Source organism: Myxine glutinosa, chromosome 11 (genome assembly GCF_964187855.1).
Source record: "Myxine glutinosa chromosome 11, kmMyxGlut1.1, whole genome shotgun sequence".
Classification (NCBI taxonomy): domain Eukaryota; kingdom Metazoa; phylum Chordata; class Myxini; order Myxiniformes; family Myxinidae; genus Myxine; species Myxine glutinosa.
The window spans coordinates 100,976,916-101,004,454 of record NC_136271.1 but is presented as its reverse complement, the minus strand read 5'-3'; the positions used below and the strand labels follow the sequence as shown (position 1 = coordinate 101,004,454).

The window sequence follows — 27,539 nt, the reverse complement described above, 5'->3', positions numbered from 1 at the left end:
TAGTGGTTTGGTGAAATAACTGTTAGTCATAAACATCATACATACATGAGCAGAAAGAGCAAAAAAAAAATACAAACTTTGAGCCCATTTTTGTCACAGTGCGAGATATAGTTCATTCACAGCTATATTTCTTCATGTGAATAGCACTAAATCATCAAATTGGCAACAATGGAACATTCAAAATCACTATTTTTCCATTCAAATTGGCAATTTTATGGTTTATAATTAAATTTATGTTTATATTTTCATTCCTAATAAATTACATCCCTTTGTAAATACTTTAATAGTGCAAGAAAAAAAAAAATATTGCCAATTTGACTAATTAATAGATTATATAATTAATGTGCACTAAAAAAATAGGGAACAATGCATTTTCTTCCTTGGTAACTATTGACAATTCAATTTATAAAGTTTATTTCCAATGCCAATGAGGAGACTACGAAAATATTTATCCAAGACATTAATAAGCCATCGCCCCACTGTCTATTACATATTGTAGTTCAGCAAAATCACGACATGATTGGTTCAATCTAATTTCAAAAGAGCTCTCCCTTCATTCCTCTCTGATTTATTTGTTCCTTTTAACAATCGATTTGCCTTTCCTTGGCAATGAGCCGTATTTCAACAACTTTACTTTATTTTATTCATACTATCCTTAATGCCAGATATATTGTGATTTTTTAAATAATGATTTGTTTATTTCTTTTCAGGCTTTTAATTATCCTTTTCGATGTGATAAAAGATCAGTTATGAAATATATATATACTTTGCTCTTTTCAACAGCCTGCATAATTCAAAATAAACTCATGCAGGTTTAATGTGAGGATCCAACAACTGACACAGCAAGTCGCCATGCACTTGGCAAGATATGGAAACAAAGAAGTGGGGAATCGAGGTGAAGCAGAAGAAGGCAACATCGCAGATGCTACTATAATTTTACTGAACAAAGGTGACCTCTCAATCTTATCCACAGTCTTAAATTTGTAACACCATTTCCTCATTGATTCAGATAACTTTTTTTCGTTGGTTGTTATTTCCATATGCGGGTTTCAGAAAGCAGAAAGCAGCCCTCCCAGGTCTCAAAGTATCCACCTCCGTGTGTGTGTGTGTGTGTGTGTGTGTACATGTGTGTGCCCATATATGCATGTATGTGTGTAAGTTGTTGGCTGCTATCTCCACATGTGGGTGGGTTTCAGGAAATGGAACGGAGACCAACCAGGTCTCAAAGTATCCACATCCGTAGTGTCTTTCATTGTGCACCATTGTTTCATTCTTTCATTGTGCACCATTGTTTCATTCTTTCATTGTGCACCATTGTTTCATTCTTTCATTGTGCAACATTGTCTCATTCTTTCATTGTGCACCATTGTTTCATTCTTTCATTGTGCACCATTGTTTCATTCTTTCATTGTGCACCATTGTTTCATTCTTTCATTGTGCACCATTGTTTCATTCTTTCATTGTGCACCATTGTCTCATTCTTTCATTGTGCACCATTGTTTCATTCTTTCATTGTACACCATTGTTTCATTCTTTCATTGTGCACCATTGTTTCATTCTTTCATTGTGCACCATTGTTTCATTCTTTCATTGTGCACCATTGTTTCATTCTTTCATTGTTCACCATTGTTTCAGTCTTTCATTGTGCACCATTGTTTCATTCTTTCATTGTGCACCATTGTTTCATTCTTTCATTGTGCACCATTGTTTCATTCTTTCATTGTGCACTATTGTTTAATTGTGCACCATTGTTTCATTCTTTCATTGTGCACCATTGTTTCATTGTGCACCATTGTTTCATTCTTTCATTCTGCACCATTTTTTCATTCTTTCATTGTGCACCATTGTTTCATTCTTTCATTGTGCACCATTGTTTCATTGTGCACCATTGTTTCATTGTGCACCATTGTTTCATTCTTTCATTGTGCACTGTTTGCAGAGGAGATTTGAGCATAATATAATTATATATGTATTGTTGGATATTCTGGAACCCTTTCTCAGATGTCCACAAGATTTGACATGAAGATAACATTTCTTTCTTTTTTAAAACAAACTCAAAGAGCAGGCAAATACAAATGAAATGCGGTGAATTTGTCGCGATTCAAACCTGATGGTGGAACCAGAACCTCTCCAATGTATATCTTGCATTTTCTCTGCTATCCCATGTCCTGCTATAGATTGTCCATAGCATCTCCTGATATCCAGCCAATATGGCTGTTTCAGTTTGAATAATATGTACGTGTGTGTGTGTGTATGTGTGTGTGTGTGTGTGTGTGTGTGTGTGTGTGTGTGTGTGTGTGTGTGTGTGTGTGTGTGTGTGTGTGTGTTCATAACTTCACCATGCGTGTCACACTACGTTTTGCCTTACATGTCTTTTTTTTAAAAGTGGTTTTAAAAGAAGTACTGCAAAAGAGTAGATCTATTTTTCAGCCTTGTGTTTTAGAGAATAATGTTATAAATAAATAATTATATGATTAATAAAAGTTTGGGGGTGATTGTTGACGTGTGTCAACTTTGAATGTGCTTAGTCCAGTATTGGTTTAAGTCCATTAACTGGGTCCCGTCCTGTAAGAAGATTGCACATATCCTTGTGGATCATATGTTGTTGTGTTCCACAGGGAAAAATTGTTCCACAGGGCAATAATCTGCCATTTCAAGTCTTCTTATTTAATGGGCCCACTTATTCCCACCTTATTGTGGGATTACTGTTAGGGTTTGCAATGTTTTTGGTGCAAGTCTTTCATGAACCAGTTAGGCATGACAGACATTTGCCAGAAGGTGGCAGGAATTTGTCCATAGTGCCAGCGAGCTGTTAGGGTTCGGGTTAGTCCTTTTGACAACTTGCGAGATGGGTCCTCCAGCTCAACGTCCTTCTGGGGAATGGTACACAAACCGATGTATCTTCCTCCATGCGAATCACCAGGATAACAGTTCATAGCTGCTCGCGTCAACATTTGAACCTCGGATAGCCAGCTCACAGGTAAGTGTGCCTACCTCGAAGCTATCATACCAGCCCTAACTTTCCATTTTAGGAAGTGCTTGTAAATGCACTGTTGATTATCTTGTAAATGATCATTTACTGATAGTGTCCATACAGCTGAAAACTTTAAAAAGGGGGTAGGCATCTCTTGTAATAAACTAGAACGCCACTCAGTAGAACGCATACTCCCGCCGTGGGTTTAGTTGGAATAATACGTTTTGTTTAACATCCCCTCTCCCCAAAACAATAAATGAAAAAGAAAGTAAGCCCTAACTGTCAGAGAATTAATTTTGATATATCTCGGAATTAGAGGAGAAAAACATTATTTAAGAATAAGAATAAAAGCTTTAATGTAGTAAAACAGAAAAAATCTTTCCCAAAGAAAATTTCCAAAAACGATTCCTGGATCCGGAATAATATCCTGAGCTTCACCAAAAACTAATCAATTCTTCCTCATCCCAAGGGCAATCATCCCACCAACTTTCATCCAAATCCGTTCAGAACCTTTCCAGATATCTTGTTCACAAACACACGAACACACACACGGACACGAACACACACACGGACGGACACGAGTGAATGCATTACTCCCTGGCGGGAGTAAAAATACCTTTTTTGGACAGCACTGCACCTGTTTTTCAAAATTCCCAGAGAAGGTCATACAGGTAATCGCATTTAGCAATCTTCTGATCATTAGGCATCAATTCCATTGGTCATAATTGCTGTTGGTTTCGTTCCCCGATGATGCCTACAAGCGTGGCATCAGCGACCTGCCAGCCTACTACGTAAGCCAACCCACACAGGCACATCTCACAGGTGGAACCCTCGTGTGTTAAGGATTAAAAATAGGTTTTCCACTCCTGACCTGCAAAACGTACTATTTTCAGCCATAATTTAGTCTAATAGTAATTCCTGCCGCTCCAAAACGTGCTCCTTTGACCTTGCAAGAACATAAGTGAAAACTTTGCTGATTGCACTCATTCTGGATAAGTGTTACATTTGAAGCTGACGAGAGCTGCTCCATAGCAGGCTATTTGCAGGAGGAATGTTAAATAATGTTTCTTAATGAGAGCAGTTGTGGAGTTGAAGAAAATGGGTGAAACTACTGATTTATTTTGTTTTAAAAGCTCCTTTCGTATTCTTTATTTCACTGTTAATCAATTTACTTTTTCAATTTAATTAATTCACCAAGTTAATCAATTTACTGTTAATTTTCAATTTTAATTTTGACGCGCAACTTTATGCCACTCTTTTCTGTAATAGCAACTCCTGCAGATCCAGCTGCTATTTCTGGAGGACACCAAGGTCCATCAAGGCCTGATCACATACCAGCGAGGGAGGATGGTGGAGCTTGGTCTCCACAGGGAGACAATTCAGTTAAGGGAGCCATGGCATGGACAGGTAAAACGAATTACAATTAAACAATATTCAGGACACCTTCTCAGACCTGTGTTTAATTGCTCTGGTCTATGTACTTGGCCTATGTACTAATCCCAGTGGAATTAGATCCCACAAAACTACCTTTATTGCAGTGCTGCTGATGCTTTGCGTGATCTTTGCGGATGTCAAATGCAATCTCATGTACAAGTAATGTGTCTTTGTGACGACTTTGTAAGTTCATTTTATTATCCAGTGCAGTCTTAATGAGATTAGTTCAATATTATTATTCTTACGATTGTTACAATTATTATCATGTTATTATTATCCACGTTACCTTTTCATAGAGGATTACATGTACAGTATTATGCTTTAAGAATGGTGAGGTTGGCATGCAAAACAGATATCATGTCTACCTTTTTGTAACACCAAACAACCTTTTCTCACCACACATGTCTCACATGTCTACCAAATAACCTTTTCTCACCTCATGTCTCACATGTCTGCCAAATAATCTTTTCTCACCTAATTAATTTTGCATTTTTCGAAGGATTTTTCGAAGGATCAAAGTATTATTAAGTCATGGTATCTTTATTTCCATGAAAAAACCCGAGAACATTATTTAATACCCAGATTATTTTTTTAGATACAAAGTCTTGGTGGTGTAATGGTTACAGCGTCCGCTCCGCATTTGAAAGGACGGTGATACAAACCCCGGCCGAGTCATACCAACAACTATAAATTGTACGTCCTGCTCCTTGCATGATGTTCAGCATTGAAAAGGTTAACAGCACGGCCAATCCCCATAGGTTGGCATCCATGGGGAAGAGGAAATTCCTCCTTAAGAAATACCCCGTTGAATGCAATGAGAAAGGCGGTGCCATTGTTGCGACGTCGCTGGTACCCAGAGCAAACGATTTTCAGCCATAAACGACGGTACTTTCCCCCAAGCTCAATGACTCTTTCACCGTGAGAAATAGCAGAAACTCCACAATACGAGCAGGGTCCATCATTTGCATTAAATAAACAAGAAAGAGAAATCAAAGATTGCAGACCCTCAGCAGGATGTGTTTTTTGGTGTTTTGAAGGCTTTTGTCTGATATGAAGTATGCAAAACTGGTAAAATGTTTTGTCTGGTGTAAACAAAAAGCCTGTAGACTAGCTGTTTGTATAAATTATTTGGCTGTGTAATATTTAATATAACTGTTTCTGCTTAAAAATGTAGTTCTGATGTAAATGCTGCGTAACACAAGAAAACAAGAAGAAAAAGACGTAAAATATCATGGCCCCCGTGGTTTTAGCAATTTTGCTGTATGGAGTTAAAGGCCATCAGTCGGCCATCTTTGGTAGGATTACAAAACAAAATCTTCTGCTTATGTATGCTCTCATGTATTGTCTTTGTGCCAAGTTTGAACAAAATCGATCAATGTATGTCAATAAATGGTTGGGGACACATTTGAGTAACAAAATGGCCACCAGTCGGCCATATTGGATCTGATCTCGAAAGAAAATGACGTACATATATAACCCTTCATTTATTATCTTTGTGCCAAGTATGAACAACATCGGTGAATGCATGTCTGAGAAATGGTTGAGGACGTGCTCAATATCGGGTTTTTTTACAACTAAAATGGCCGCCAGTCTACCAATTTAAACTTTTTGAGATATCTTGTTCACAAACAAACAAACAAAGAGACAGACAGGGGTAAAAACACCTTCGGTGGTGGAGGTAATAAAATATTTGTTGTTGGTGGAACGGTTTCTGCATTTTTCTGACATCATCATGACATTAATTTGTGGTCTTTCCCCAAAACCTACTGTGCTTATGTCTAGTTATCCTATCAGTCCCACCCTTCATTTTCTTTTTTTACCTCTAACAGTTTGTTTTCCTTCTTTTCACATCTTTATGATAAATCTCTGGTTATTTTCATCCCATAATATCCTTTTTGTCTGTTTTTCTATATTATTCAATTCAAATAAGATTAGATACCAGCTAAGGTAGATAAGGTAGCCCATAATGCCCGTGTTGCATCCTCACGTCAGCACTTTGGATGCTGAAATATTTCCACCAAGGAAAGAAACAACAGGAGAGTTTATTCAAATGAGACAAAAGAAAGCCATATGTGTGAGATTGTACAAGGGTAAGGAAATGATGGACTAATCCTTTCCATGTCTGATGTATATTCATCTACGTCTTTACATCGATTCCTCTCCCATTCCATACCGATATCTAAGGAAGGGCTGCTGAGTATCAAGGAGAGGGTTCACAATCACCAGCTCTTTCTGCCAAGTCTTTGTCTCCGACCGAGATGAAACTAGACTTCCCAAGCGCCAGCCTTCGTCTCATGGTCACTCGGAAGTTTCATCCTCGGACGAGGCTCTGCATGGCTGGACGAATCATCATCAGCGAGGTAAGAAAATCGTTCCACCAGGACATGTTTTTAGTAATAAAGAGTTGTGACAGTATATTTTGTAGATTCTTTAGAAATTCATGTCATACTAAAATACGCCATTTGTGTCTGTCCGATGAATTTTTGACGCTAATACATTCTGTCGTTACTTATCCAATCTCAACCAAACTTGACAGGATGACCAAGGGTTTACATAATGAAGGTTGTAGCACATTCATTTGCCCCCCTCCCCAAGGGGCCTTTCTCCCCCAAGCGGGGTTTCACCGCCATTGCCGTCAATGGCGTTGCGTGTTGAGGTGTATATAAATGTTAAATTAGCTTTATCGTGGCGTTTTTCCAAAGACGCTTTTAATAACAAAATTAATGATAATCGCATATTGTTAATGTTATTACAAAACAATATTAGTACTAGTAATGTCCCATTTCTCCAAGGCGTTTTTCCTGCAGTGATAACATGTATAAATAGCTTATAGTTATAATGGCGTTTCCGTGGGAGCAACGGCTTCTACAGGAAGTAAAAAATATTATACACCACAAACACGTATGATTAGCTATTTAAACAGTCGCTAATGCTCTTTATAACACTAAATGAAGAAATTTGGAGGAATCCCGACATCCGTGAAGTAAGGTTTACTTACAGAACTGAGCGAAGAGCTACTGTACTCTATATGACCCACAAATGTTGGGTTAATAACATGGCCCTTTCTGCCGCTACCATGGCATTTTTCGTAGCGAACTTTTGAAACTCGCTCCTGCTGTTTAACACAAAACTGAAAGGGAGAAGCTCGGGTTGTGCTCCTTTTCCAAGCAGCTAGCTAGCGCTTGCCAAGCTAGCCGTTCCTTAATGGTTTTGAATGGAGTGCTTGCTCAAATGCTTAAACCACTTGGCGATCTCTTCACAAGAAACTTGGTAAATGAATACACACCCAATGTTCTTGAGACCCGCCCATAGATCGACCGTAATCTACATACCCCAAAGAGGAATGACCCTTCCTGCCCCTCCCGGAGTCTGCGGGTGTACTAGTTATTATAATTCACCTGACCCAATGAAGATCCCACCTGCTCAAAGTCTTTGAGAGATGGGGGCATCCACAATGACCATGACCTTTTCTTCAGTGGGATGCGATCCTTCACTATCTATATATGATGGCCAATATATTCCACAGATTTCTGTCAGAGATTTCCTTACTACATATTTGCCTTCACCCATGGCCACTCAATGCCTTCAACACTTGTTCCATCACCATTTGATGTTACACCTCATTTTTAGCAGAGCTAAGTATCATCCAGGAAACAAAAGGTGTGGGGAATTTCTTTAAAACACCTGATCCATCAAATTTTGACAAAGCAACTACCGGGAATACTTCTTCACGGTGGTTTTATCCCTCAATGCAAGTCAGAGACCAAATCTCCCCACTCTTCCCTGCTGCCCGGATTCGTCTGAGGGTCGAGCGATCTCCATGTACCGGCCCACTCCCTCTTTTCTCGGTTGCTCTCTCTCTCTGCTCTTCCTACCATGGCCCTGGCTTCACAAAGACGGGGGTACACCATCTTGGATGTGGGGGAATCTCTGGGTTGCTCCTACGACATTTATCGGTTGTCTCTGCACCATGGGCCTGTTTGATAGAACTGGGGCTATACCACAACAACAACGTTTGAAAAATGGCTGGGGAAAAAGCCACAGCATAACTCATTCTGTGATAACACTACAGAGCGTTGTTGCATTTGATAGTTGACAGCTCTTCAGATGCTTCATATAGCACCATTTGCAGATAATCTTGTGACAAATCAACATTTGTGAAGACTTGACCTGATGCACGCTTAGTAAAGAGATCCTTATAAGAAGACAGAATGTACTGGTCACCTCCAATCGAGCGTTAATGGTGACTTGGTGGTGTCCATGGGTTTCGGTCTTGTTTCCTGACTTTACCACATTTTCAGGAAGCGAGGCATAATTAATGCTTCTTGCAGAGTAAATGATAACTTGATGGGTCATCTGTATCTAATAAGTGAGAAACTGGTTCCTTATTGAAATATGCCACAGGTTGAGCTTTTCAAAGCACTGACTGTCCTTCCTCCTTCAGTTTTAATTTAACCTGAGCACATTGGTAACGACAGGTTTGCAGTCAAACACCATTGCTTCAAGGAGATCTCTTTTTCCACTTTGAGAATACCCACCCAATAAAAACTAGAACGGAATTCGGTAGAGAGCATACCTCCGCAAGGCTGAACGGTTTACGTTTTGTCACCAAACCTACTCATCCACCAAGTTTTGTCATAATCCGTCGACAACTTTTTGAGATATCATGCTCTATATCATTTTGAACACATCTCAAAAATGGTGAAGAATCACTTTTTAAAAATTTAAAAACTCTCGTATCCGGATCCGTATTCGGATCTTCACCAAAATGGAATCAATTCTTCCTTGTCAAACACCTAACCTGTCCACCAAGTTTTGTCATAATCCGTCAACAACGTTTTGAGATATCATGCTCTATATCATTTTGACCACATCTCAAAAATGGTGAAAAATCACTTTTAAAAAATTTAAAAACTCTCGTATCCGGATCCGTATTCGGATCTTCACCAAAAATGGAATCAATTCTTCCTTGTCAAACACCTAACCTGTCCACCAAGTTTTGTCTGAATGTATCCACAACTTTTTGAGATATCCTGATCACAGAAAGACAGACAGACAGACAAACGAACAGACATGGGTGAAAACATAACCTCCGCCACCAAAAAATGCTCTTTATCAAATTTTGAATCAACAGTGGAAAATAAATAGAATATTTAAAAAGTATTTAAAAAAATAGGTTTTCCACTCCTGAACTGCAAAGCATATTCTATTTCCAGGCATAATTTAGTGTAATAGTTGTTCCTGCTGCTCCAAAACTTGATCGTTTGACCTTGCAAGGATAAAAGTCCAAACTTTGCTGATTGAACTCATTCTGGATACTTGTTAAATGATAAGTAGATTTCACTTTTATCTAATTGGAAGCTAAAATACTTGGCCTTAAAAGGCTACTATATATTTTTTTTATTTAACTTCCTAAAGACCCATGGTCGAAATTAAAAGGTCAATTGAAAGGTTTTTAAGCTTATGTTGGCATTCCGTTAGATATGTTAGTCAATATGAACAATCTGTTGAAGAAAAAACTAAAATTTCACCAACCATCAATGTCAATCCATCTATGATGTTCCTAAGGCCCCAGTCACACCGGGCCTGCGACCAGATTACGACCTAGCTGTGACCGAAAAATGTTAGAATCGTGGGCAAATCGTAGAAAGAGCGCGTGACTGGTCGCAGAGGTCGTGGGTGATCGCCAGAGCAAAATCAGTCGCAGCAAGGTCGATGGTCATGTTCAAAACTTCTGACCTGCGATTCCAAATCGTAAGAGGTCACAGACAGGTCTTACATGGTCGTACCACCAGTCGCGCATGGACGCACCACCAGTCGTGCATGATCGCGGGTCAAGTAGTCTCACGATTGGTCGTGCTAGTGGTCCTGCCACCTGACGATTGGTGGTGCCATCTGTCGTACGACCTCACGATCGTTAGTGCGACCAGTCACGACCTGTCCCGACTGGTTGCACGACCTTACGATTGGTGGTACCACCAGTCTTTAGCTCGCCAAGGCTGTGCGCGCTTACCTCTAGCACTACTACAACAACGTCGGCAGTGTCCCATGGCAGGATAACACGATCTAGGAACTGTTGTGTGAATGTTGGAATTTTGATATTTTTTTGGAGATATGTGTATCATATATTATATGGTATGTGTATGATCTATTTTTGCATATCTATTTTGCAATTAACTTGTACAATAAACATGCTATTTCATGGTATGTCAGGAGAAAAAGTAATAATTAGTTGTCTTTATTGTGTGTGCATAGTCTGAGTAATAAATGACTGGTTTATATTACAATGGAAAAAATTATTATTTTAAATACAAATTAAATCAATACATGTAAACACAAACAAAGTTCTTTGTCAAAGTAAAATCTTTAACACAATAAAGTAATGTGCAGAACTAAGCTGCCAGGCCACAGCTCCCTTCTTGGGAGGCATAACGAATTATAGTTTCAGTTGAAGAGTTCGACGAAGTGTACTCCTTGAGAGGTAGGTGACTACTGAGGCTGACGCACGATCGCGAGCGTTTAGATCTGATCGAGCAACCCATCTCACGACTGGCTGCGATCGAACATGCGAGTGGTCGCAGGTCGCCACGATTGATCGTACGATCGGTCGCTGATCGTCACCACTAGTCGCACGATTACCTATGATTGATCTTGCGATCGATCTTCTCCAATCGTTGGTGATCGCACGACCATGCGTACCACCAACCGTACGATGACCTACCACTAGTCTTAAGAGCAATCGCAGTATGCGATCGCAAATGGAGATTGTAGCAAACATTGCCGATTGGTCGTACCTCGGCCAAATTGCCACCAATCGCACGATCCAGAAAACGTACGATCCAGTGTGACTGAGGCTTAAGATGGTTAAATCCAAATGAACAAAAATTAACATAGCTTATAGTAGATTAAATATCATTGATTGTTAATGCATGATTTTATGTTATTGCTTGTTAATGTGTAAAACTATGTGGAAGATCATGGAGTGCAAATAATGGTCATGTGATAGAGCAGTGGAAGAAGAGACTGATGCAAACATGGATGCCTGTAACCAATTGTGTTTGCTGATTCACCAGCGTCAACGTTTGCTTCGGCTACGTAGTGAACCAGCAACGGGTCCAGTGCCATGGAAACGAGATGGAGAAAAAGAGGATTTGAAAGACGAGAAAGACGTTAATAAGACCAAAGATGGAGGTGTTATTGTGGCAAGAGATCCCCCGCAGGAGAATGGAAGGGCTTTCCTTGGACAGGAGATTCCATGGCCAGCAAAGAACACCAAAGACGAGGGTGAAGAAGTGGAAGGAACCCGGCAGAGAGAAGAGGAAGCGACAACTGAGGAGGAAGAAGAGGGGAATGAACCACCGCTCTGGGTGGTACCAGGTAAGCAAGTATGGGAGCTAGGATGGAAGTAAGTAATATGATCCGATCTAGTTTGCATTCCTGAACATTCATGTCCTCCTGCGTTGTTTTGAGTGCAGAAGGAAGGTTACAGAAAGTGCTCTGGTTGGTGTGCTGGCCCATAAGTTTATTGCTGCATTTTACTGTGCCAAAGTGCAACTCGGGACCTTGGCAGCGCTGTGTGATGGCCTCCTTCATGCTCTCTACACTTTGGATTGCATTTTTCTCCTACATCATGGTGTGGATGGTAAGTATAGAAGCAATCATGTGTGTTTATTACCTCCGCCACCGTAGGGTATCTCAAAACAGGGTATTTGTGAACAGGGTATCTCAAAATGTTGTGGACGGATTTGGACAAAATTTGGTCGAGAGGTTGAGTGTGTGAGACGGACGAAATTATTAGATTTTGGTGAAGATCGGATACAATAATTTTTTAAGTCATTCTTGTGATTGAGAGATAGGGAAAAAATGATATGAAGCACAATATCTCAAAAGGTTTTGGCCGAATTCGGACGAAACCTGGTGGACAGGTTGGGTGTGTGACAAGGAAGAATTGAGTCAATTTTGGTGAAGATTCGAATTCGAATCCGGATCCCGATCAGAGATTTTTTTTTTTTTCAGTGATTCTTCACTATTGAGTAAGCCTGTTGTTGGCTTAGCAGTTAGGGTGCCGGCTTGGGATCCTAGGTTCGAATCCCGGTCGATCGCTGAATTAACGCCAGGGGGGTTGACTCAGCCTGTCATCCTTCCGAGGTCAGCAAATTGACCAAATTGGTCGGCAAGTTGTCTCTCTTCTTCTCCCTCTCTCTCGCTCGCTCTCTTTACCTTTAATTTTTCATGTAATGTTTAATCGAGATCAAACTTAACAATGGGTTGACATATAAGATGGGCGGAAGCATTTGCGTCAATTTCTACTTTCTAGATTAAAAATGAATTAATAGCTTGTGAACATGTGATAATCTCACAATGAACATAGAGGAAGCAAACAAAAGACCCCAACTCTCCACATGGGCTTCAGTGTGACTACAGTAAAAAAAAAAAAAAAAAAAAGGTAAGGTAAGGTTAGTTTAAAATGAGCAGAAATTCTTTTTCTTTTTTAAAAGTGAACATTTGACTTTGAAAATTATTAAATACTTTGGAGCAATTAGATGGGATTTATTCCAGGTACCGTGTTTGTAATATGCAAGGTTATAACAGTTCCCTCCCAGAATAAAGAACTAATTATAAATGTCCATGTTTCCACTAGGTGACCGTGATTGGGTACACGTTGGGGATTCCTGATGTCATTATGGGCATCACCTTTCTTGCGGCTGGAACCAGCGTTCCTGACTGCATGGCGAGCCTGATTGTGGCACGCCAAGGTCTGTGCAATTTGTGACACTGCAAAGCAACTCCGCAAACCATTTAGGAATGTAATGGTGCACTCTTTGAAGTTAAACAACCATAGGCCTTGGAATTTTATAACTGTAATACCCACCTTATTCCTTGATCTTTATAATGTAATAGCAAGACCACCTAACCACTAATTCAGAACGTTATATAGGTTTAAATAGGTTTAAATACAGCATTCTTGTCTAAATCGATTTAAATATAACCAGACTCGGTGGTATAATGGTTGCAGCATCTGCTCTGATTCTGGGAGGTCGGTGTGTCAAACCCCATACGTGTCGTACCAATGACTTCAATAATGGTACGTACTGCTTCCTTGCTTGACGCTCAGCATTTAAAAAGATAGAGCACGGGAAAACCACACCGGGAAAGCAATGGCAAACCACGCAGTATAATCCTTGCCAAAAAACTGTTTGGCAGCACCAATGCTCTGTAAGGAGTGTGGTACATTGAATAATAATACTAAATATATATATTTTCGTGTCCCCGGGGTTAACACCCCAAGAGGACGATTGACCGAAACTAGCTTTAACTCCGAGGCATATTTCGAACTTGGTGGGATTATTTCTGGCGCACGCGGGAAGGTTCTAAGTCTTACCTGGGATGGACGGACGGCTGACACTAGGTTAATCCGAACCCACAAACACAAAGACGGGACAGCGAAATCCACAATACAAGAATGAAATGCAAAAATAAAGGATTTAATGAAAATAAATGCAAGAGACAAAAATGAAAGGCGAGGTAAAAAGTATAATTCCTAATTGAGACGTCTCCACTCAGACTCGTATACAAACAAGGGAATGATAAAAGTAAAAATAAATGATGTTTCATTTCAAGCCTGCTGTCACTTAGCTTTGCATCCCAAAATGGCTGGTAGGGTTTGCTGGTCATCGAACCAGAGTCGCCGTGTGGCAAGTGCAAAAGATGGCGCAGAACCACGCCTATAGCCAGCCGCTGGCATGAGGCAAGCAGGCAGGATCCTTCTTTGTTTCGCTTGCGACCTCCTCCGTCTCCGAAGAGCACCACCATCAACCAGCACCCCCTCTTCCAACGTTGCAAAAGTTCTAAAGCCCGACACGTCTCTTGTTCAGTCTCAAGCCAAAGATGCACCACTGCTCGCGACAAAGCCAGAACAAAGGAGAAAATGCGACCGCTTTCTACGAATGCCAGGACAGAGAGAGAGAGAGAGACCAAAATGGCAAGACAGCGTCTTCTTGCTCCAGCTCTCGAATGTTCCATGCTGACATCACACTCTGTCCAATCATTTAGCACTACTCAATCATCCCATCGTGCCTCCACAAATCACGAAGGACGGGGGCGTGGCCTCCTCATTACGAGTCGTCGGTTGGGCGGAGTCTAATCGTCGTTCTGGAATGTTCAGATGATGTCAGGGTTTCCTTGCTGATCAGCAAATGCTGTTTCTGTCGGCTCTGACGGCACTGTGAGTGAATGAGTCAATTTGTTATAGTTGTTGTTGTTGTTGTTTTACTGAGCACTCAATTTCCTGGCTGGCCTAATGTAATAAGAACATTAGGGATAAATCACAGGGAGGCAATCACGTACAGGGGAATCTAACCTTACAGACCCTATAATTATTTAGCACAAAACCACCCTCCTAATGGTGACATGCAAACGCTCTTACCCGGACAGACGGCCTACTTATGTACATCGAGATGGGTTATTCTTCTTTGCGATGCTCGGAGAATGCTAATTTATACGATTCTGACTTTCCTATGAGATATTTCATGCCTACCCCCACAAACGTAACAATATATATATATATATATATATTGTTACGGTCCGCGGATTAGGATGTTATTTTTACCGAGCGGAGGTATAACCGCGGCCGAACAGTTGTTCCCCGATTTACCCAAACGTTGGCCGTATTGCGCCACAGCTACTCAATCTGGAAAACTCTAAAGCGACCGAATGCAAAGAGGAAGAAGACGTACAGAAGAGTAATTGGGTTTATTATTATTTACACATAAGCAAAAAGGAGCAGTCACGATTATGTACAGGGACATGAGACGCAGGTGACACAGTGCAAATTATTAACTTATCTAACAGGCTTAATTACTACCCAGGACAGAACAAACAAAGACGACTCACACGGGGAATGATGATAGGAATTGGCTGGAAGGAGGTGTGTGGCTGGAGGGGGGGGGGATGGCACGGAGCTGGCTGGAGCTTGATCCCGCACGGGACGTCGGGCTGGACCTCGACGGCCGCTGATGCCACCGAGCCTGTCGTGTGCGCGGGATCACGGGTCGGAGCTGCTTGGTGGAGCCGACGCGCTGGTGGGGGGTCTGGCGTGACGGGTTCTCTCCTCTCTCTTTCTTGGTCCAACCACTCTTTCTCCACCGACAACTCAACGCAACCACTCAACGCAACCACTGACCACCCCTGACGACCAACTCAGCTCTTGTCATGGACCTCTCTACGCGCCCTGCTCTGACGACCCAGCTCTTTCCTTGGACTCGTCTCCTGGACTCCTCTCTTGGGGGCGTCTCTCATGGGTTATATATAGCCCCACCCTTGAACCTTTGCGAACCTCCCCGATCGCTCTTCCTCCGCCCTCTCAAACCAAACCCCTCGTGCTCGGTTGGTTGTTCGGGGCTGGCTCACTCCTCCCCTCTTATGACGAGGTGGAGACACGCCTTTCTTCCCCAACCCTGCCTCGTGGCCAATGGTAGTTGAAGAAAACCGCCCAAAATGCAGTTGGCCATTGAAATGAAATGAAAGGGGATCTACTCTTATTTCACTTGGTGCAATGGAGTCTTTAAATTAATGGGAGACACAGCCTTACCCTAAGACACATAATAAGATATAAGCTACTGAACAAGGGTTTTATCGGGTCCTGCAATGTGGTGTTTATGGAATAACTACCGAGACGCCCTTTTTATCTTTACACTACGGAGGTATTTACAAGGAATCATGACATTTACAAAGGGTGATCTTTACAACAATTTACACTACAACAACAAAAAAAACAAACCATTCTCATATCCACAACAATATATATATATATATATATATATATATATATATATATATATATATATATATATATATATATATATATATATATATATATATATATATATATATATATGTTGGAACCCATCTGTGGATCGGTCCCATCAGCCGATGGGTCTGACCCATCTGTGGATGCACGAGAAATGACAATGCAGACCCATCAGCCGATGGGTCTGCGCCATCTGCGGATGTGTTGTTCACCTTGAAGGTGAACCCATCTGTGTTTCCTATGCATCAATGGTGGATGAGTGTTTATTTGAACCTAAAAATAAGCAATTGATGTCATAAATGTTTATAAAGCAGTCCGTGACATGTGGTTTAATCTGTTAAACATTTAAAAATCATCTCTGTTAAATTCCTACAACATGTAATTCCAATGACTGTGTACCTGATTGAAGAGCACCATTCTGTCAACACATTCCTTCAAGGTGAACAACACATCCGCAGATGGCGCAGACCCATCGGCCGATGGGTCTGCATTGTCATTTCTCGTGCATCCACAGATGGGTCAGACCCATCGGCCGATGGGACCGATCCACAGATGGGTTCCAACATATATATATTGTTGCGGATATGAGATTGGCATCCATCCATATCCGCTTGTAAATATTCCCCTATTTCCTCCATACTTCCCAACTATCCCCAATCCCCCATTCCCTAGTCCCATTTCCTGTAAACAACACTCTGTAGACCCGACCTCCCCCTATTTCCCCCATTAAATGTCGCATCCAGGTCCACCGCATCTCACGTAGACAACTATAGGACATCTTGCTAGTTATTCTTAGTTTATGTCAGTTAAGGACTCGTTTCCATTAATTCTGACTCTTTGTTGCACCAGAATGTGATTGTATGGCACCGTTAGGAAGTTTAGGACCTCCCAATACCTCCCCGCAGCTCTTCCTCACGGTTCAGCAACAACAACAGCAACAACAACAACAACAACAGCGGCGGCGGCGCGGGGAGTGTGCGTCCTCACTCCGGCTGGGTTGGTGGGGGGTGTTGGGAGGGCACCAAGCCTTTCCAACGAGCCGCCATCGACCATGTGCTCGACGGGCTTACCAAGTAGGGGCTCGCTGTCAGCTCCTCGTCAAGGGCGGAGCCCGGTAACCCCCGCACCCAATAGAAGCGGCGGACCGATCCCATCTGGGGCGGAGCCAACGAGCCGAGGGCGTGTCACTCCCCGCTGAGCATGCGCAGGAAGAGGGAGGTGACGTCAGATGCGCCCTCAGCTTGGAGAGAGAAGGACGCCACCTCCGAGCGCTGTGACACCTCCCCGCATCTCTGGACTGGACCGTGCTTGATTCTGTCCCTGAGCCAAGGTGCACCTTGTGCTATCGACTGCCTGTCCTTCCCTGCCATCAATCCCTGTGTAAGTCAGTCTTGTTCCGTTTGTCTGTGGTCTGTCTGGGATAGATAAGATTGTGTCTAAGTGCCTATCTCTTCTGTGTCTTTACCTCATTACCTTGTAATCTACCCCTTTTCTCCCCCACTAATTATATCCTCCTCCGGAGGTCTTGAGAACTGTACCCCTTGCGTCGTTTCCTCTTTCCCAGTCGTTGTGTCCTTTCCATCATTGATTTAGCGTAGCGCGATTTGGCCAACGTTCGAGTGGAATCGGGTGAGTTGGGGGTAATCGGGTAAACTGTGCGAACACGGCGGCCATTCCGCTCGGCCCATCATAACATCTGAAGCCGTGTCCGTAACAATATATATATATATATATATATATATATATATATATATATATATATATATTCGTATATTGTTATGAGTTCGAGAGAGTATGGGGCTCATGAGGGGGTGACTCTGACCTGCTTCTCAACCTCTGAACCTGAAGCCAACGATCGACGGATAACTCCGCGTCCCGACAGGTTATTAAGCTGAAGTAACTAAATCTGGCAGGGTCCCCGTGCCAAAGCTCGCGCTACCTTCCCGTTGATTTAGCTCCTCCCAGATGGAGAACTGTGCACTCAACTTCCCACCTTTATCTACTTATTACATACGGCCGAGTGAAACTGCAGATAGGCATCGGCTAATCCAGCGCAGCGAATCAATGGGGTACAACCTCCCGTCTATTTATTACATGCAATGTCGAACCAATGGTGGAAACAGACAATCGAGCAGGTTGGAAACAGTTTATAAAGGAGGTAAAGACACGTATTTACAACAACGAGTATTTACAGAATGCAGTGTCACAAAGGAACAGTCTTACCCCAAGTACAGAAGAACCCCATACACATTCTTATCTTAACTTTACACACAGAGCAGGCATGCCTCAGTCACTCCCGTGAAATTAGAAAGATGCAGAGGGACAGAGATCGTTTGAGGCAGAGGCTCAGCCTCTTGCTCACTCGATGTGAACTTGTGGGTTCATGTTAAACCCAAAATGGACGGTGGGGGGGGGGGGGGGGGTGGAAAAAGAAGGATGAGAGTAAAAGGGAGGGTGATGTGGTGCGGGCTGTCGAGAGAGGTGGGCCAAATGCAATGTAAGCTCTAGACTAGAGCAAAGTGTGATATGCTTGTCAGTGTGCCTGAAGGGGTCAATATGGTGATTGTTGATCACTCTTTGATCGCTTTGTGCATTTCAAGCAGATGGATTGCAAAGGAAGGATAGCAAGGAAGGATCATGTAGGTAAGTGTGTAAGGCGCTGTGTTCAAGGAACTCATGCAGCCATTCACTCATGGAAATTTTGCCCTGGCACACCTCTTCCTGTTCCTTTAGACCAAGGCAATTCTTGTTCTCCAAGCACAAGCAGCTCTGCTAGTTCCGCAGTCCGTTCCTTGGATGCAAACATGCTCCGTTATGTGGAATGTACCATCTTTTATGGGGTTCGGGGTGAGGCGTGGCCTCCAGGAGGAAAGGTCACCACAGCACCCTTTGACTCTGGTGTGTCGCATCCCCATTGGTGTGTGTGGCCCATAGCCGCTCAGAGGTTTGGTCAGCAGTTCCCAGCATTGTGGATTATATCCCCAACGCAGGAATCGCCTTGCAGAGCAGTGATTTTAGCACTGACTGGCATGTTGTGGAGGTCGTAGATAGCGCACTGGAATGGCACTGATATGGCTTTGAATGTGCGTTTTGTAATATAATGTATGCATGATTGCGTGTGCATGATTGCGCTGTGGGAAGGTGAGGGGGGGGTGGGGGGGGATGGAGAGAGGAATTTTATGGATTTCAGGAATGTGTAGAATCACAAGGGGGATAGAACCTGCCACACACACACACACACACACACACACACACACACACACACACACACACACACTGCATTTTCCCTGTCCCTGTTATGAGGGGCAAGGTACGAGAGGAAAAGGGCCTTATGGAGAACTAAACACAATTACTACGGAGATATCTAAACGAGGGATCTCTTTTTTTTTTGCTTTTGTTTTTTTTGTATACAAGATCGAGGCTCGTGAAAGAGCTAACATTAATCACACAGAAAGACAAACCGACACACAAAACATATAACATGGGGATCGGTAGGCAAGATGGGGCGAGAGGGGGAGGAACACAGACACAACATCTGAGAGCAGGGACATCGAGAGATCTGTTGGAGGGAGAGGGCTTGGGGGGGGGGGGCTTGGGAAGGGGGGGTGGGAGAGGTATAAAACATATGGTCACTGCCAGGACTTCCAGGAAAGAAGTTGGAATTTCAAACAATGTGGATCTGGGGTGAATTAGTGGGGGTAGAAAAGATCAAGGTTTTGGATGGGGAAAGATAAGAGATGGTGGTGAACAGCTGTTTTAAAGACCTGAAGGGAGGAGTGGGATTGAAGGGAGTGTGGGAGTTTGTTCCAGAGGCGGGAGAAAAGAGGAATGAAAGAGTGAAGGTGAGCAGAGAGCCGAGATTTCGGCAGTTTAACCATCAGAGGGTTGCTGGCAGATCTTGTGCGACCTGTAGGAATATTTGGGGGACAAAGCACAGAGAGAGCTGGGGGAGCAAGACTGGAGAGGAGTCGGTAGAAGACAGAAAGACCACCTACCTGTCTGCGGTGAGTGAGTGAAAGGCCCTCGGAGATAGCTTCATCACGGGAGATTCCAATGATTCCGAAAGCTTTGGTTTCAACAGCGTGAAGCTGAGCTAGGTGTGAGGCAGGAGCACCGGCCCATAGGGGAGAACAGTATTCCATTGAGCTGCGGATGAAAGCCTTGTATGTGGTGAGGAGCTCAGGTGTGCCGAGGAAGGACTTCGCACGATGGAGGATGCCCAGTCGGTGACTGGCTTTGGAGGCCAGCTTGGAAATGTGGTTTTCCCAAGAAAGATCATGGCAGATAGTGAGACCCAAAAGCTTGAGCGACAGAACTTCTTGGAGAGGATTGTTGAGAAAGTAGATGGGAGGGTTGTCCAGTCGATCTTTTCGGAGAGACAAAGTAAGAGTGTGAGATTTGTCAGGATTGAAAGACATGTTCCACTTGTTTGACCAGTCTGTGATTTTGTCCAGGTCTTCAGAGAGTGAGGAGGCTGCAGACTGCCGATCTGAGGGAAGAGGAATGGAGCGGCAGAGAGTGGAGTCATCAGCAAAGAGATAGAGAGGATTTTCCAGAGAGTCGGAGAGATCATTGATAAAGACCAGAAAAAGCACAGGGCCCAGAACACTGCCTTGGGGAACTCCAGCCTGAACAGGAAGGGGAGATGAGAGAAATCCATTCAGGGCCACACGTTGTCTACGACCAGAGAGGAAGTCCGCAAGCCATGCATGGAGATTTCCATGGATACCATAGGAGGAGAGTTTGGTGAGCAGAGCTGGGTGCCAGACCGTATCGAAGGCACGTGATATGTCAAGGGAGACAGCTCTGATTTCCTGTTTGGCATTGAGGACCTCCATCCATTTTTGAGACAGCAGAAGCAGCATGTCCACAGTAGAATGACCTGGTCTGAATCTAAATTGATGATCGGAGATCAAGCCATTGGAGAAGAGGAAGGATTTGATATCTGAAGCAATGATGGATTCCATGACTTTGCTGATAATTGGGAGCAGGCTGATTGGTCTGTAGTTGCAAGGATCTGTTTTTGCACCTTTTTTGTGAAAAGCGGTAATGTTTGCTGATTTCCAGGATGCTGGCAGATGACCTTGAGCAAAAGAGAGGGTGAAAAGAACAGAGAGAGGGTGAGATAGAGCGGCAGAGCAGGATTTTAGAACCCATGGGCTGATGCCGTCTAGTCCAGTTGCAGAATCAGAGTCGAGGTTTGACAAAAACTCCTCCACCTTGTCAGGAGAGAAGGACACAGAGTCCAGGAGTAGTTGGGTTCGACTGGGTAAGGTGGGAACAGAGAGAGATGGGTTTGGGACACAAGATTTTGAGGCAAACACAGAGTTGAGGCATTCGGCTTTGTCACGTGCGGTGTCATCTGTGTTGCCATTTGAGGTAAGGGAGGGGATGGAGGGGGAACAAACACCAGAAACGGATTTGACCAGACGCCACCAGGATTTGGAGGAAGGAGACAGGTTTGAGAGTTCATTCTTGAGTGTGGAGAGATACTAGTGCTTCCTGGCACTCCTGAGGGTAGACACACACTTGTTCCGAGCTTGGTGGAAGGAACTGAGATTGCCTTCAGTTGGATTAGCCTTCCAAGAGTCAAAGGCAAGTTGTTTCAGGGCAACTGCCTCACCACAAGATTCAGTGTACCATGGACGGGAGGAAGGGTAAGACACCTGAAGACGAGATGAGATAAATCTGTGCATGAGAGAGAGCAGTTTGCTTTGGAAGAATTCCCAGGAAGAATTGATGTCAGAGGCAGTGGAGATGGGAGGCCAGTCCAGATGATTGATGGCTGCTTGGAGACCGTGCCAGTCGGCCTGAGCGAAATGCCAGACTCGGCGACGCTGAGAAGGCTCTCTGAGAATGGCCAGAGAGATGTCCACTTTAACAAGCACATGATCAGAAGAACCGATTGGGGCAGAAGAAGAGCAGCAGACATTAGCAGGGAAGTTTGTCATAACCAAGTCTAGAAGAGAGTTACACCATTGGCTGAGATCCGGGTCGGGAAATTGACAGATTGTGTCAATCCCAGTGAGTCGCAGAAGTCCTTTGCTGAGGTGCCATGGCTGGTGAGAGATGAACCCACACCCAGCCAGCTGGCATGATGACAGTCGAAGTCGCCACATATGAGGAAGAGAGAGTTGGGATGAGTGGATATAAGTTGGTCCATGTTTTCAGACAGTGAAATGTAAATGGAGTCATCACTGTTTGGAGGACGGTACAGCACACATATGAACAAAAGGTGGGAGCGGAGAGGAAGCCGTAGCCAGAGGTACTCCTGGGGGTGAGGTGGAGAGAGGGCAGTGCAACGAGAGTGAGGAAGAGAGTTTTTGATAAAGATAGCCACCCCACCACCAGGACGAGGCTCAGGTCTATCATGCCGGAGGAGGGAGTAACCAGGAAGAGATATTAAGGAATCAGAGACATCTTGAAGGAGGAAAGTTTCTGTTAAGCAGATCAAGTCTGGATTGTCAGAAGCAACCTGTATGGAGAGATCAGTCAGGTTTGAGCGAAGGCCCCAGATGTTTGAGGTCCATACCGTTAATGAAGAGAGAGGGGGAGCATCGGGTACAGGACAGGGGAGGGGAGGAGTAGGGTAAGATGAAGGATGAGAGGGGGAGGTAGGGAGAGCAGTTGATAGTGTGTCAGAGATTACAGAAGAGTTACAAGAAAAGGAAGGATGAGGAGAACGAAAGGTTTGATGGTGAAGGGATGTGGCACAGTGAGGGGTTGTTTGAGGGGGGGCAGAGGAAAGTAGAAGGTTGGGGGAGGTGGATGTATGAGATAGAAGGGAGACGAAGTGGGGAGGAGGCAGCTTTGAGGAGGAGGAGGGGGGAGGGAGAATTGGAGAGGAATGGTATGGGAGGAGATTTGAATGGGAGGGGTTGGGGGGAGTTTTGAAGGGGAGGAGTGAGGGGGGAGTTTAGGAGTGGAGGGGCAAGGGGGGAGTTTAGGAGAGTAGGGGCAAGGGGGGGGGGGATTTGGAGGGGAGGGGCAAGAGGTGAGTTTAGAAAGTGGATGATTAATGAAAGACGAACATTGATAACAAATTGGGTTTGTTGTGATTTTCAAGTTCACAATCCGATGGAGGAAGGATGGAAAGAATGTGAATTTAGAGCATGCAGTGATTTAGAGTTATATACTAGAGTAGCTCATGGTGGTTGAGTATGCACTTTATTGTACAGACCTAAACTCTTCAGGAATCCACTAATTGAAGGTCCAGGAACAATATTTGGTTGGTAACACATTTGCCACTGACGGCGAAATAGCTGAAATGGCCACACCCCTTTTTGGGCCACGCCCCCTTTTTTGCCGTGACTGTATCTACAGAACCGTTGGACCTAGGAGGTTGCTCGACCACTCAAAATTTGCGCAATGGCCACATTATGGGGGGTCAGTAATACATTTTCATATCCAAAAGTCAATGGTTTTTAAGATAATTGCCAAAAACCGATTTCAACATGTTACGAACTACAATATTATTCGTAATTGTTCCTGTTCCTGTTCCTATTGTTCAATTACTTGATTCCTGAAGAGTCTAGACTAGACTAGAGTCTAGACTAGAGTCAAGACTAGAGTCTAGACTAGAGTCTAGACTAGAATTTAGTCTAGAGTCTAGACTAGAGTCTAGACATGGCTAGAAATTCCGGTCATGGGTGTTTTGTCGTTTCAGCTGTGCGGAGGTGCATGCCTTTGTTCTTCGGGTTTGGCCGGACAAACTATAGCAGATGGGGTACGCTGTTCCTTGAAGATTGCCTGGACCTACAAAGGAAGTTCCCGGGTATCTACAGATGCTTTACAGATGGTGGATGGGTGATGTACCACACTACCCGACAAGGCAGTGCAGTAGGATTTGACATGGCACTCGAGAAGTGTTACAATAAACCCGCCAAGGTTGCTGGAGGTATCATTGGGATGACCAGACAGAAAGAAGCAGTAGCCTTATGGAATCTCCTAAAGCATGAGAAAGATCTTCATGTGGCACAGCTGCTGGAATGGTGCAACTTGGGAGACAAAGATGACAGTGAGCTGAGCCTACACCATGAGTTCAATCCAAGTTCTACGAAGATTGGCCATGTTCGTGCAAAGGCCCTTCTGGATTACATAAAATCCATCAACAATCCGTTCGACGCTGGAATCAGACTTCAGAACATCTCTACTGGAGCTGACATTCCCCAGGAGGTTGTCGACGGATTACTTGAATGCCTGGAAATTGGTGAGAAGAGTTATGAAGAGTTTGTTGAGACCAGATTTCAGGATAAGGAGAAGCACCTACATGATACAATCCCTACCAACCGCAAGACTGTTTTCGTGAAACGTACTTCTACTCCGTTCACAGCGAAGAAATCGATGGCGAAAAAGGATGCAGCGGAAACGGTTAGGTACATTGACTATGCTAGAGAAAGAGGGTACAGCATGCTAGAACTCCTGAAGTATGAATTGACCAGCACATCCCAGTTCCTCACCACTGAATGTAAAGATGGCATCAAATTGAAGAAGCCCGATAAAGCCTCCTTAGCCAGGGAACTTGTCAGTCGCCTTCCACAGGAGACGAGGAATGTAAAGAGTGACGCTCAGATGACAATAGTGGACTTCATGGCACTTGTGCGTAAACTACCGATGAAAAAGATGGGCCTTCACACATTCGGGGAATTGGCTGAGAGTCTTTCCAACAGGATTCTTGCTACAGGCTCCGTGTCCACAAGAATAGACATTATTTTTGATGTTTATCAAAAATCATCAATCAAGCAAATGGAACGGGCACAGCGAAGTTCCTCAGAACAAATCACAATCACCATTGGGTCTGACAATCAGAAACTCCCTGTCGATCTTGATATGTTCTGGAGCTCAATGTTGAACAAAGTTCGGTTGCAGGAGTATGTCTTCAAGTGGATGCTGCAGAATGTCGAGTCGGACAAGGAAATATTCTTTGGAGGAGTATATGGGGGTGAATGCAGGAAACTGTTAGCTGGCACTGAAACACAGATCGCAGAGCTCTCAAGCAACCAAGAAGAAGCCGACGACAGAATCATGTTCCATATTAATGATGGTGTTGTGAAACACGGGGTTCAATCAGTCTTGGTCGACTCGCCTGACACAGATGTCTTTGTCAACCTCATCTTCCACTTCAACACAACCTGGCAACTACAAAAGCTGTACGTGAAGCTTGGTAACCGGAAAACAAAGAAAACTGTACCAGTCCACATGTTGGTTGATCAACTGGACAACGGTTTGGTGTCGTGTCTCCCAGCCATTCATGCTCTCAGCGGTTGCGACAGTACCAGCAAGGTGGGTCCAAAGCTGTCTGGCCTGAAAGCATCCATCGATCTCTCCCTACTGGAAGGGTTTGGTGTAGAAGAACTGTCACCACAGATAACAAGCAATGCTGAAAAGTTCCTTGTGTCTGGATTAAAGAAGACCGACTGTTCCACTTTCGATGAATATCGATGGGAGCAGTACCACAACTCCAAGAAAGAACTGGACTTCAACCAGCTTGTGTGCTGTTCATCAACGCTACGAGAACACATAAAGCGAGCATTTCTTCAGTGTAAGATGTGGTTGCAAGCCCCAACTCCTGCCGTCACCAAACCAGATCCACTCCAGTATGGGTATGAAGCAACGGACGTTGGCATAACACCAGTGATACTGCCAGTATCGTGCAGGCCCGATGACCTGCCTCCTCCATGCAAATGCCCAAGAGCATGTATGAGTACCAAAACGTGCACTTGCAGAGACAGGAACATTAAATGTGTCACGTTTTGTGGCTGTAGTAAAGGCGAAAAGTGTAGAAATCCAAATAAGTAAATTCCAAAATAGGATGATGCAAAAGGTATAAGTGTCATATAATGTTGTGGCCTTGGTGGTATCATACAATTGTAGTTCGTAACATGTTGAAATCGGTTTTTGGCAATTATCTTAAAAACCATTGACTTTTGGATATGAAAATGTATTACTGACCCCCCATAATGTGGCCATTGCGCAAATTTTGAGTGGTCGGGCAACCTCCTAGGTCCAACGGTTCTGTAGATACAGTCACGGCAAAAAAGGGGGCGTGGCCCAAAAAGGGGTATGGCCATTTCAGCTATTTCGCCGTCAGTGGCAAATGTGTTACCAACCAAATATTGTTCCTGGACCTTCAATTAGTGGATTCCTGAAGAGTTTAGGTCTGTACAATAAAGTGCATACTCAACCACCATGAGCTACTAGAGTAATAAGGGATTGAATTTATTTTTTTTGAAGTGGAATGAGTTGGAGAGGAAATTGAAAGAAGCCTTTTAAATATGAAGAAAAACAGCGTGTTGTAATATACCACTGAATAAAACACTGAAGGGGAAAGTTTAAACATATTTAAATAATATTTAAACAGAACCGTGAACAATCTTAAATGCACAAAATTCCGGCGGAGGGAGGGCCTCAGGGACCACCACGAGTCACGTGAACAGAGCAAAAGGTGGATGGCAAGGAGATAATGGGGGCGGGGCGAACAGTACACCTGGACAGAAGTACAGGATGAGACAACAGCACACGTGGAGAAAGGAAAAATAAATGTTTTTGTTTTTTGTTTTTTTTGGGGGGGGGGGGGGGGGTGGGTATTTAAAACGTCAGACAAAGAGTATTATGTTCGGGGTAGAAGGGAAAAATCTAAGAGCCAAGCAAAACACGAAGTAGGCGACTTAAGTTAGCAAACAACGACGGGGGTACAAGGCCGCACACGAGGAGCAGAACACGATTAATTACGGTATTTGCCAGACGGTATTTAAAACGTTAGACAAGTGGTCGATGTTCGGGGAAGTTAGGGGGAGAAGAGAAAATCTAAGAAATAAGCAATACAGCGAAGGAAAGAACTTAAATTCACAAAACACCTATGGGGGTAGGGAAGCCGAGAGAAACCATTATGTGTTGGGTTAAGTGTGACACGCCGGGGTTTCGCCACAACGAAAACGTTAGGGTGCTGGCTTGGGATCCTAGGTTCGAATCCTGGTCGATCGCTGAATTAACTCCAGGGGGGTTGACTCAGCCTGTCATCCTTCTGTTACGGATTCGTCACTTCCGTCGTTGTGATTTTCATCCACTGTAAGCATTTTTGGTTCCATGTACTGTTATTGTTATCCTTTCAGTGAAATGGAGATAACTGTTTGCAAAAGGTAAAAAAAAAAATGTTTTAAAAGAAACCGGAAACCGGATCGAGAGAAAAACCGGATGAAGAAGAGGAGGAAGAAGAAGCGGAGCAAGTGAGGTCGAGAAGAAGCCGAGCTGTTTTGAGGTCTTGAGCAAACACTGGTGAACGGGGGTCACGAGCGAACTTTGGGTTTCCTGGGAAGGGATTCC

General features: G+C 43.6%; 1 protein-coding gene across 1 annotated transcript in view; it reads left to right on the top strand.

Moving 5' to 3' along the window:
- Positions 1-27,539, top strand: part of LOC137437069 (sodium/potassium/calcium exchanger 4-like) — a 293,744-nt gene that overhangs the window by 254,592 nt on the left and 11,613 nt on the right. Inside the window, exons 10-15 of the mRNA XM_068131418.2 lie at positions 813-949; positions 4,244-4,381; positions 6,593-6,768; positions 11,482-11,785; positions 11,884-12,050; positions 13,050-13,164. Coding sequence (XP_067987519.2) covers positions 813-949; positions 4,244-4,381; positions 6,593-6,768; positions 11,482-11,785; positions 11,884-12,050; positions 13,050-13,164 — 1,037 coding nt within the window. The remainder of the gene's footprint in view (positions 1-812; positions 950-4,243; positions 4,382-6,592; positions 6,769-11,481; positions 11,786-11,883; positions 12,051-13,049; positions 13,165-27,539) is intronic.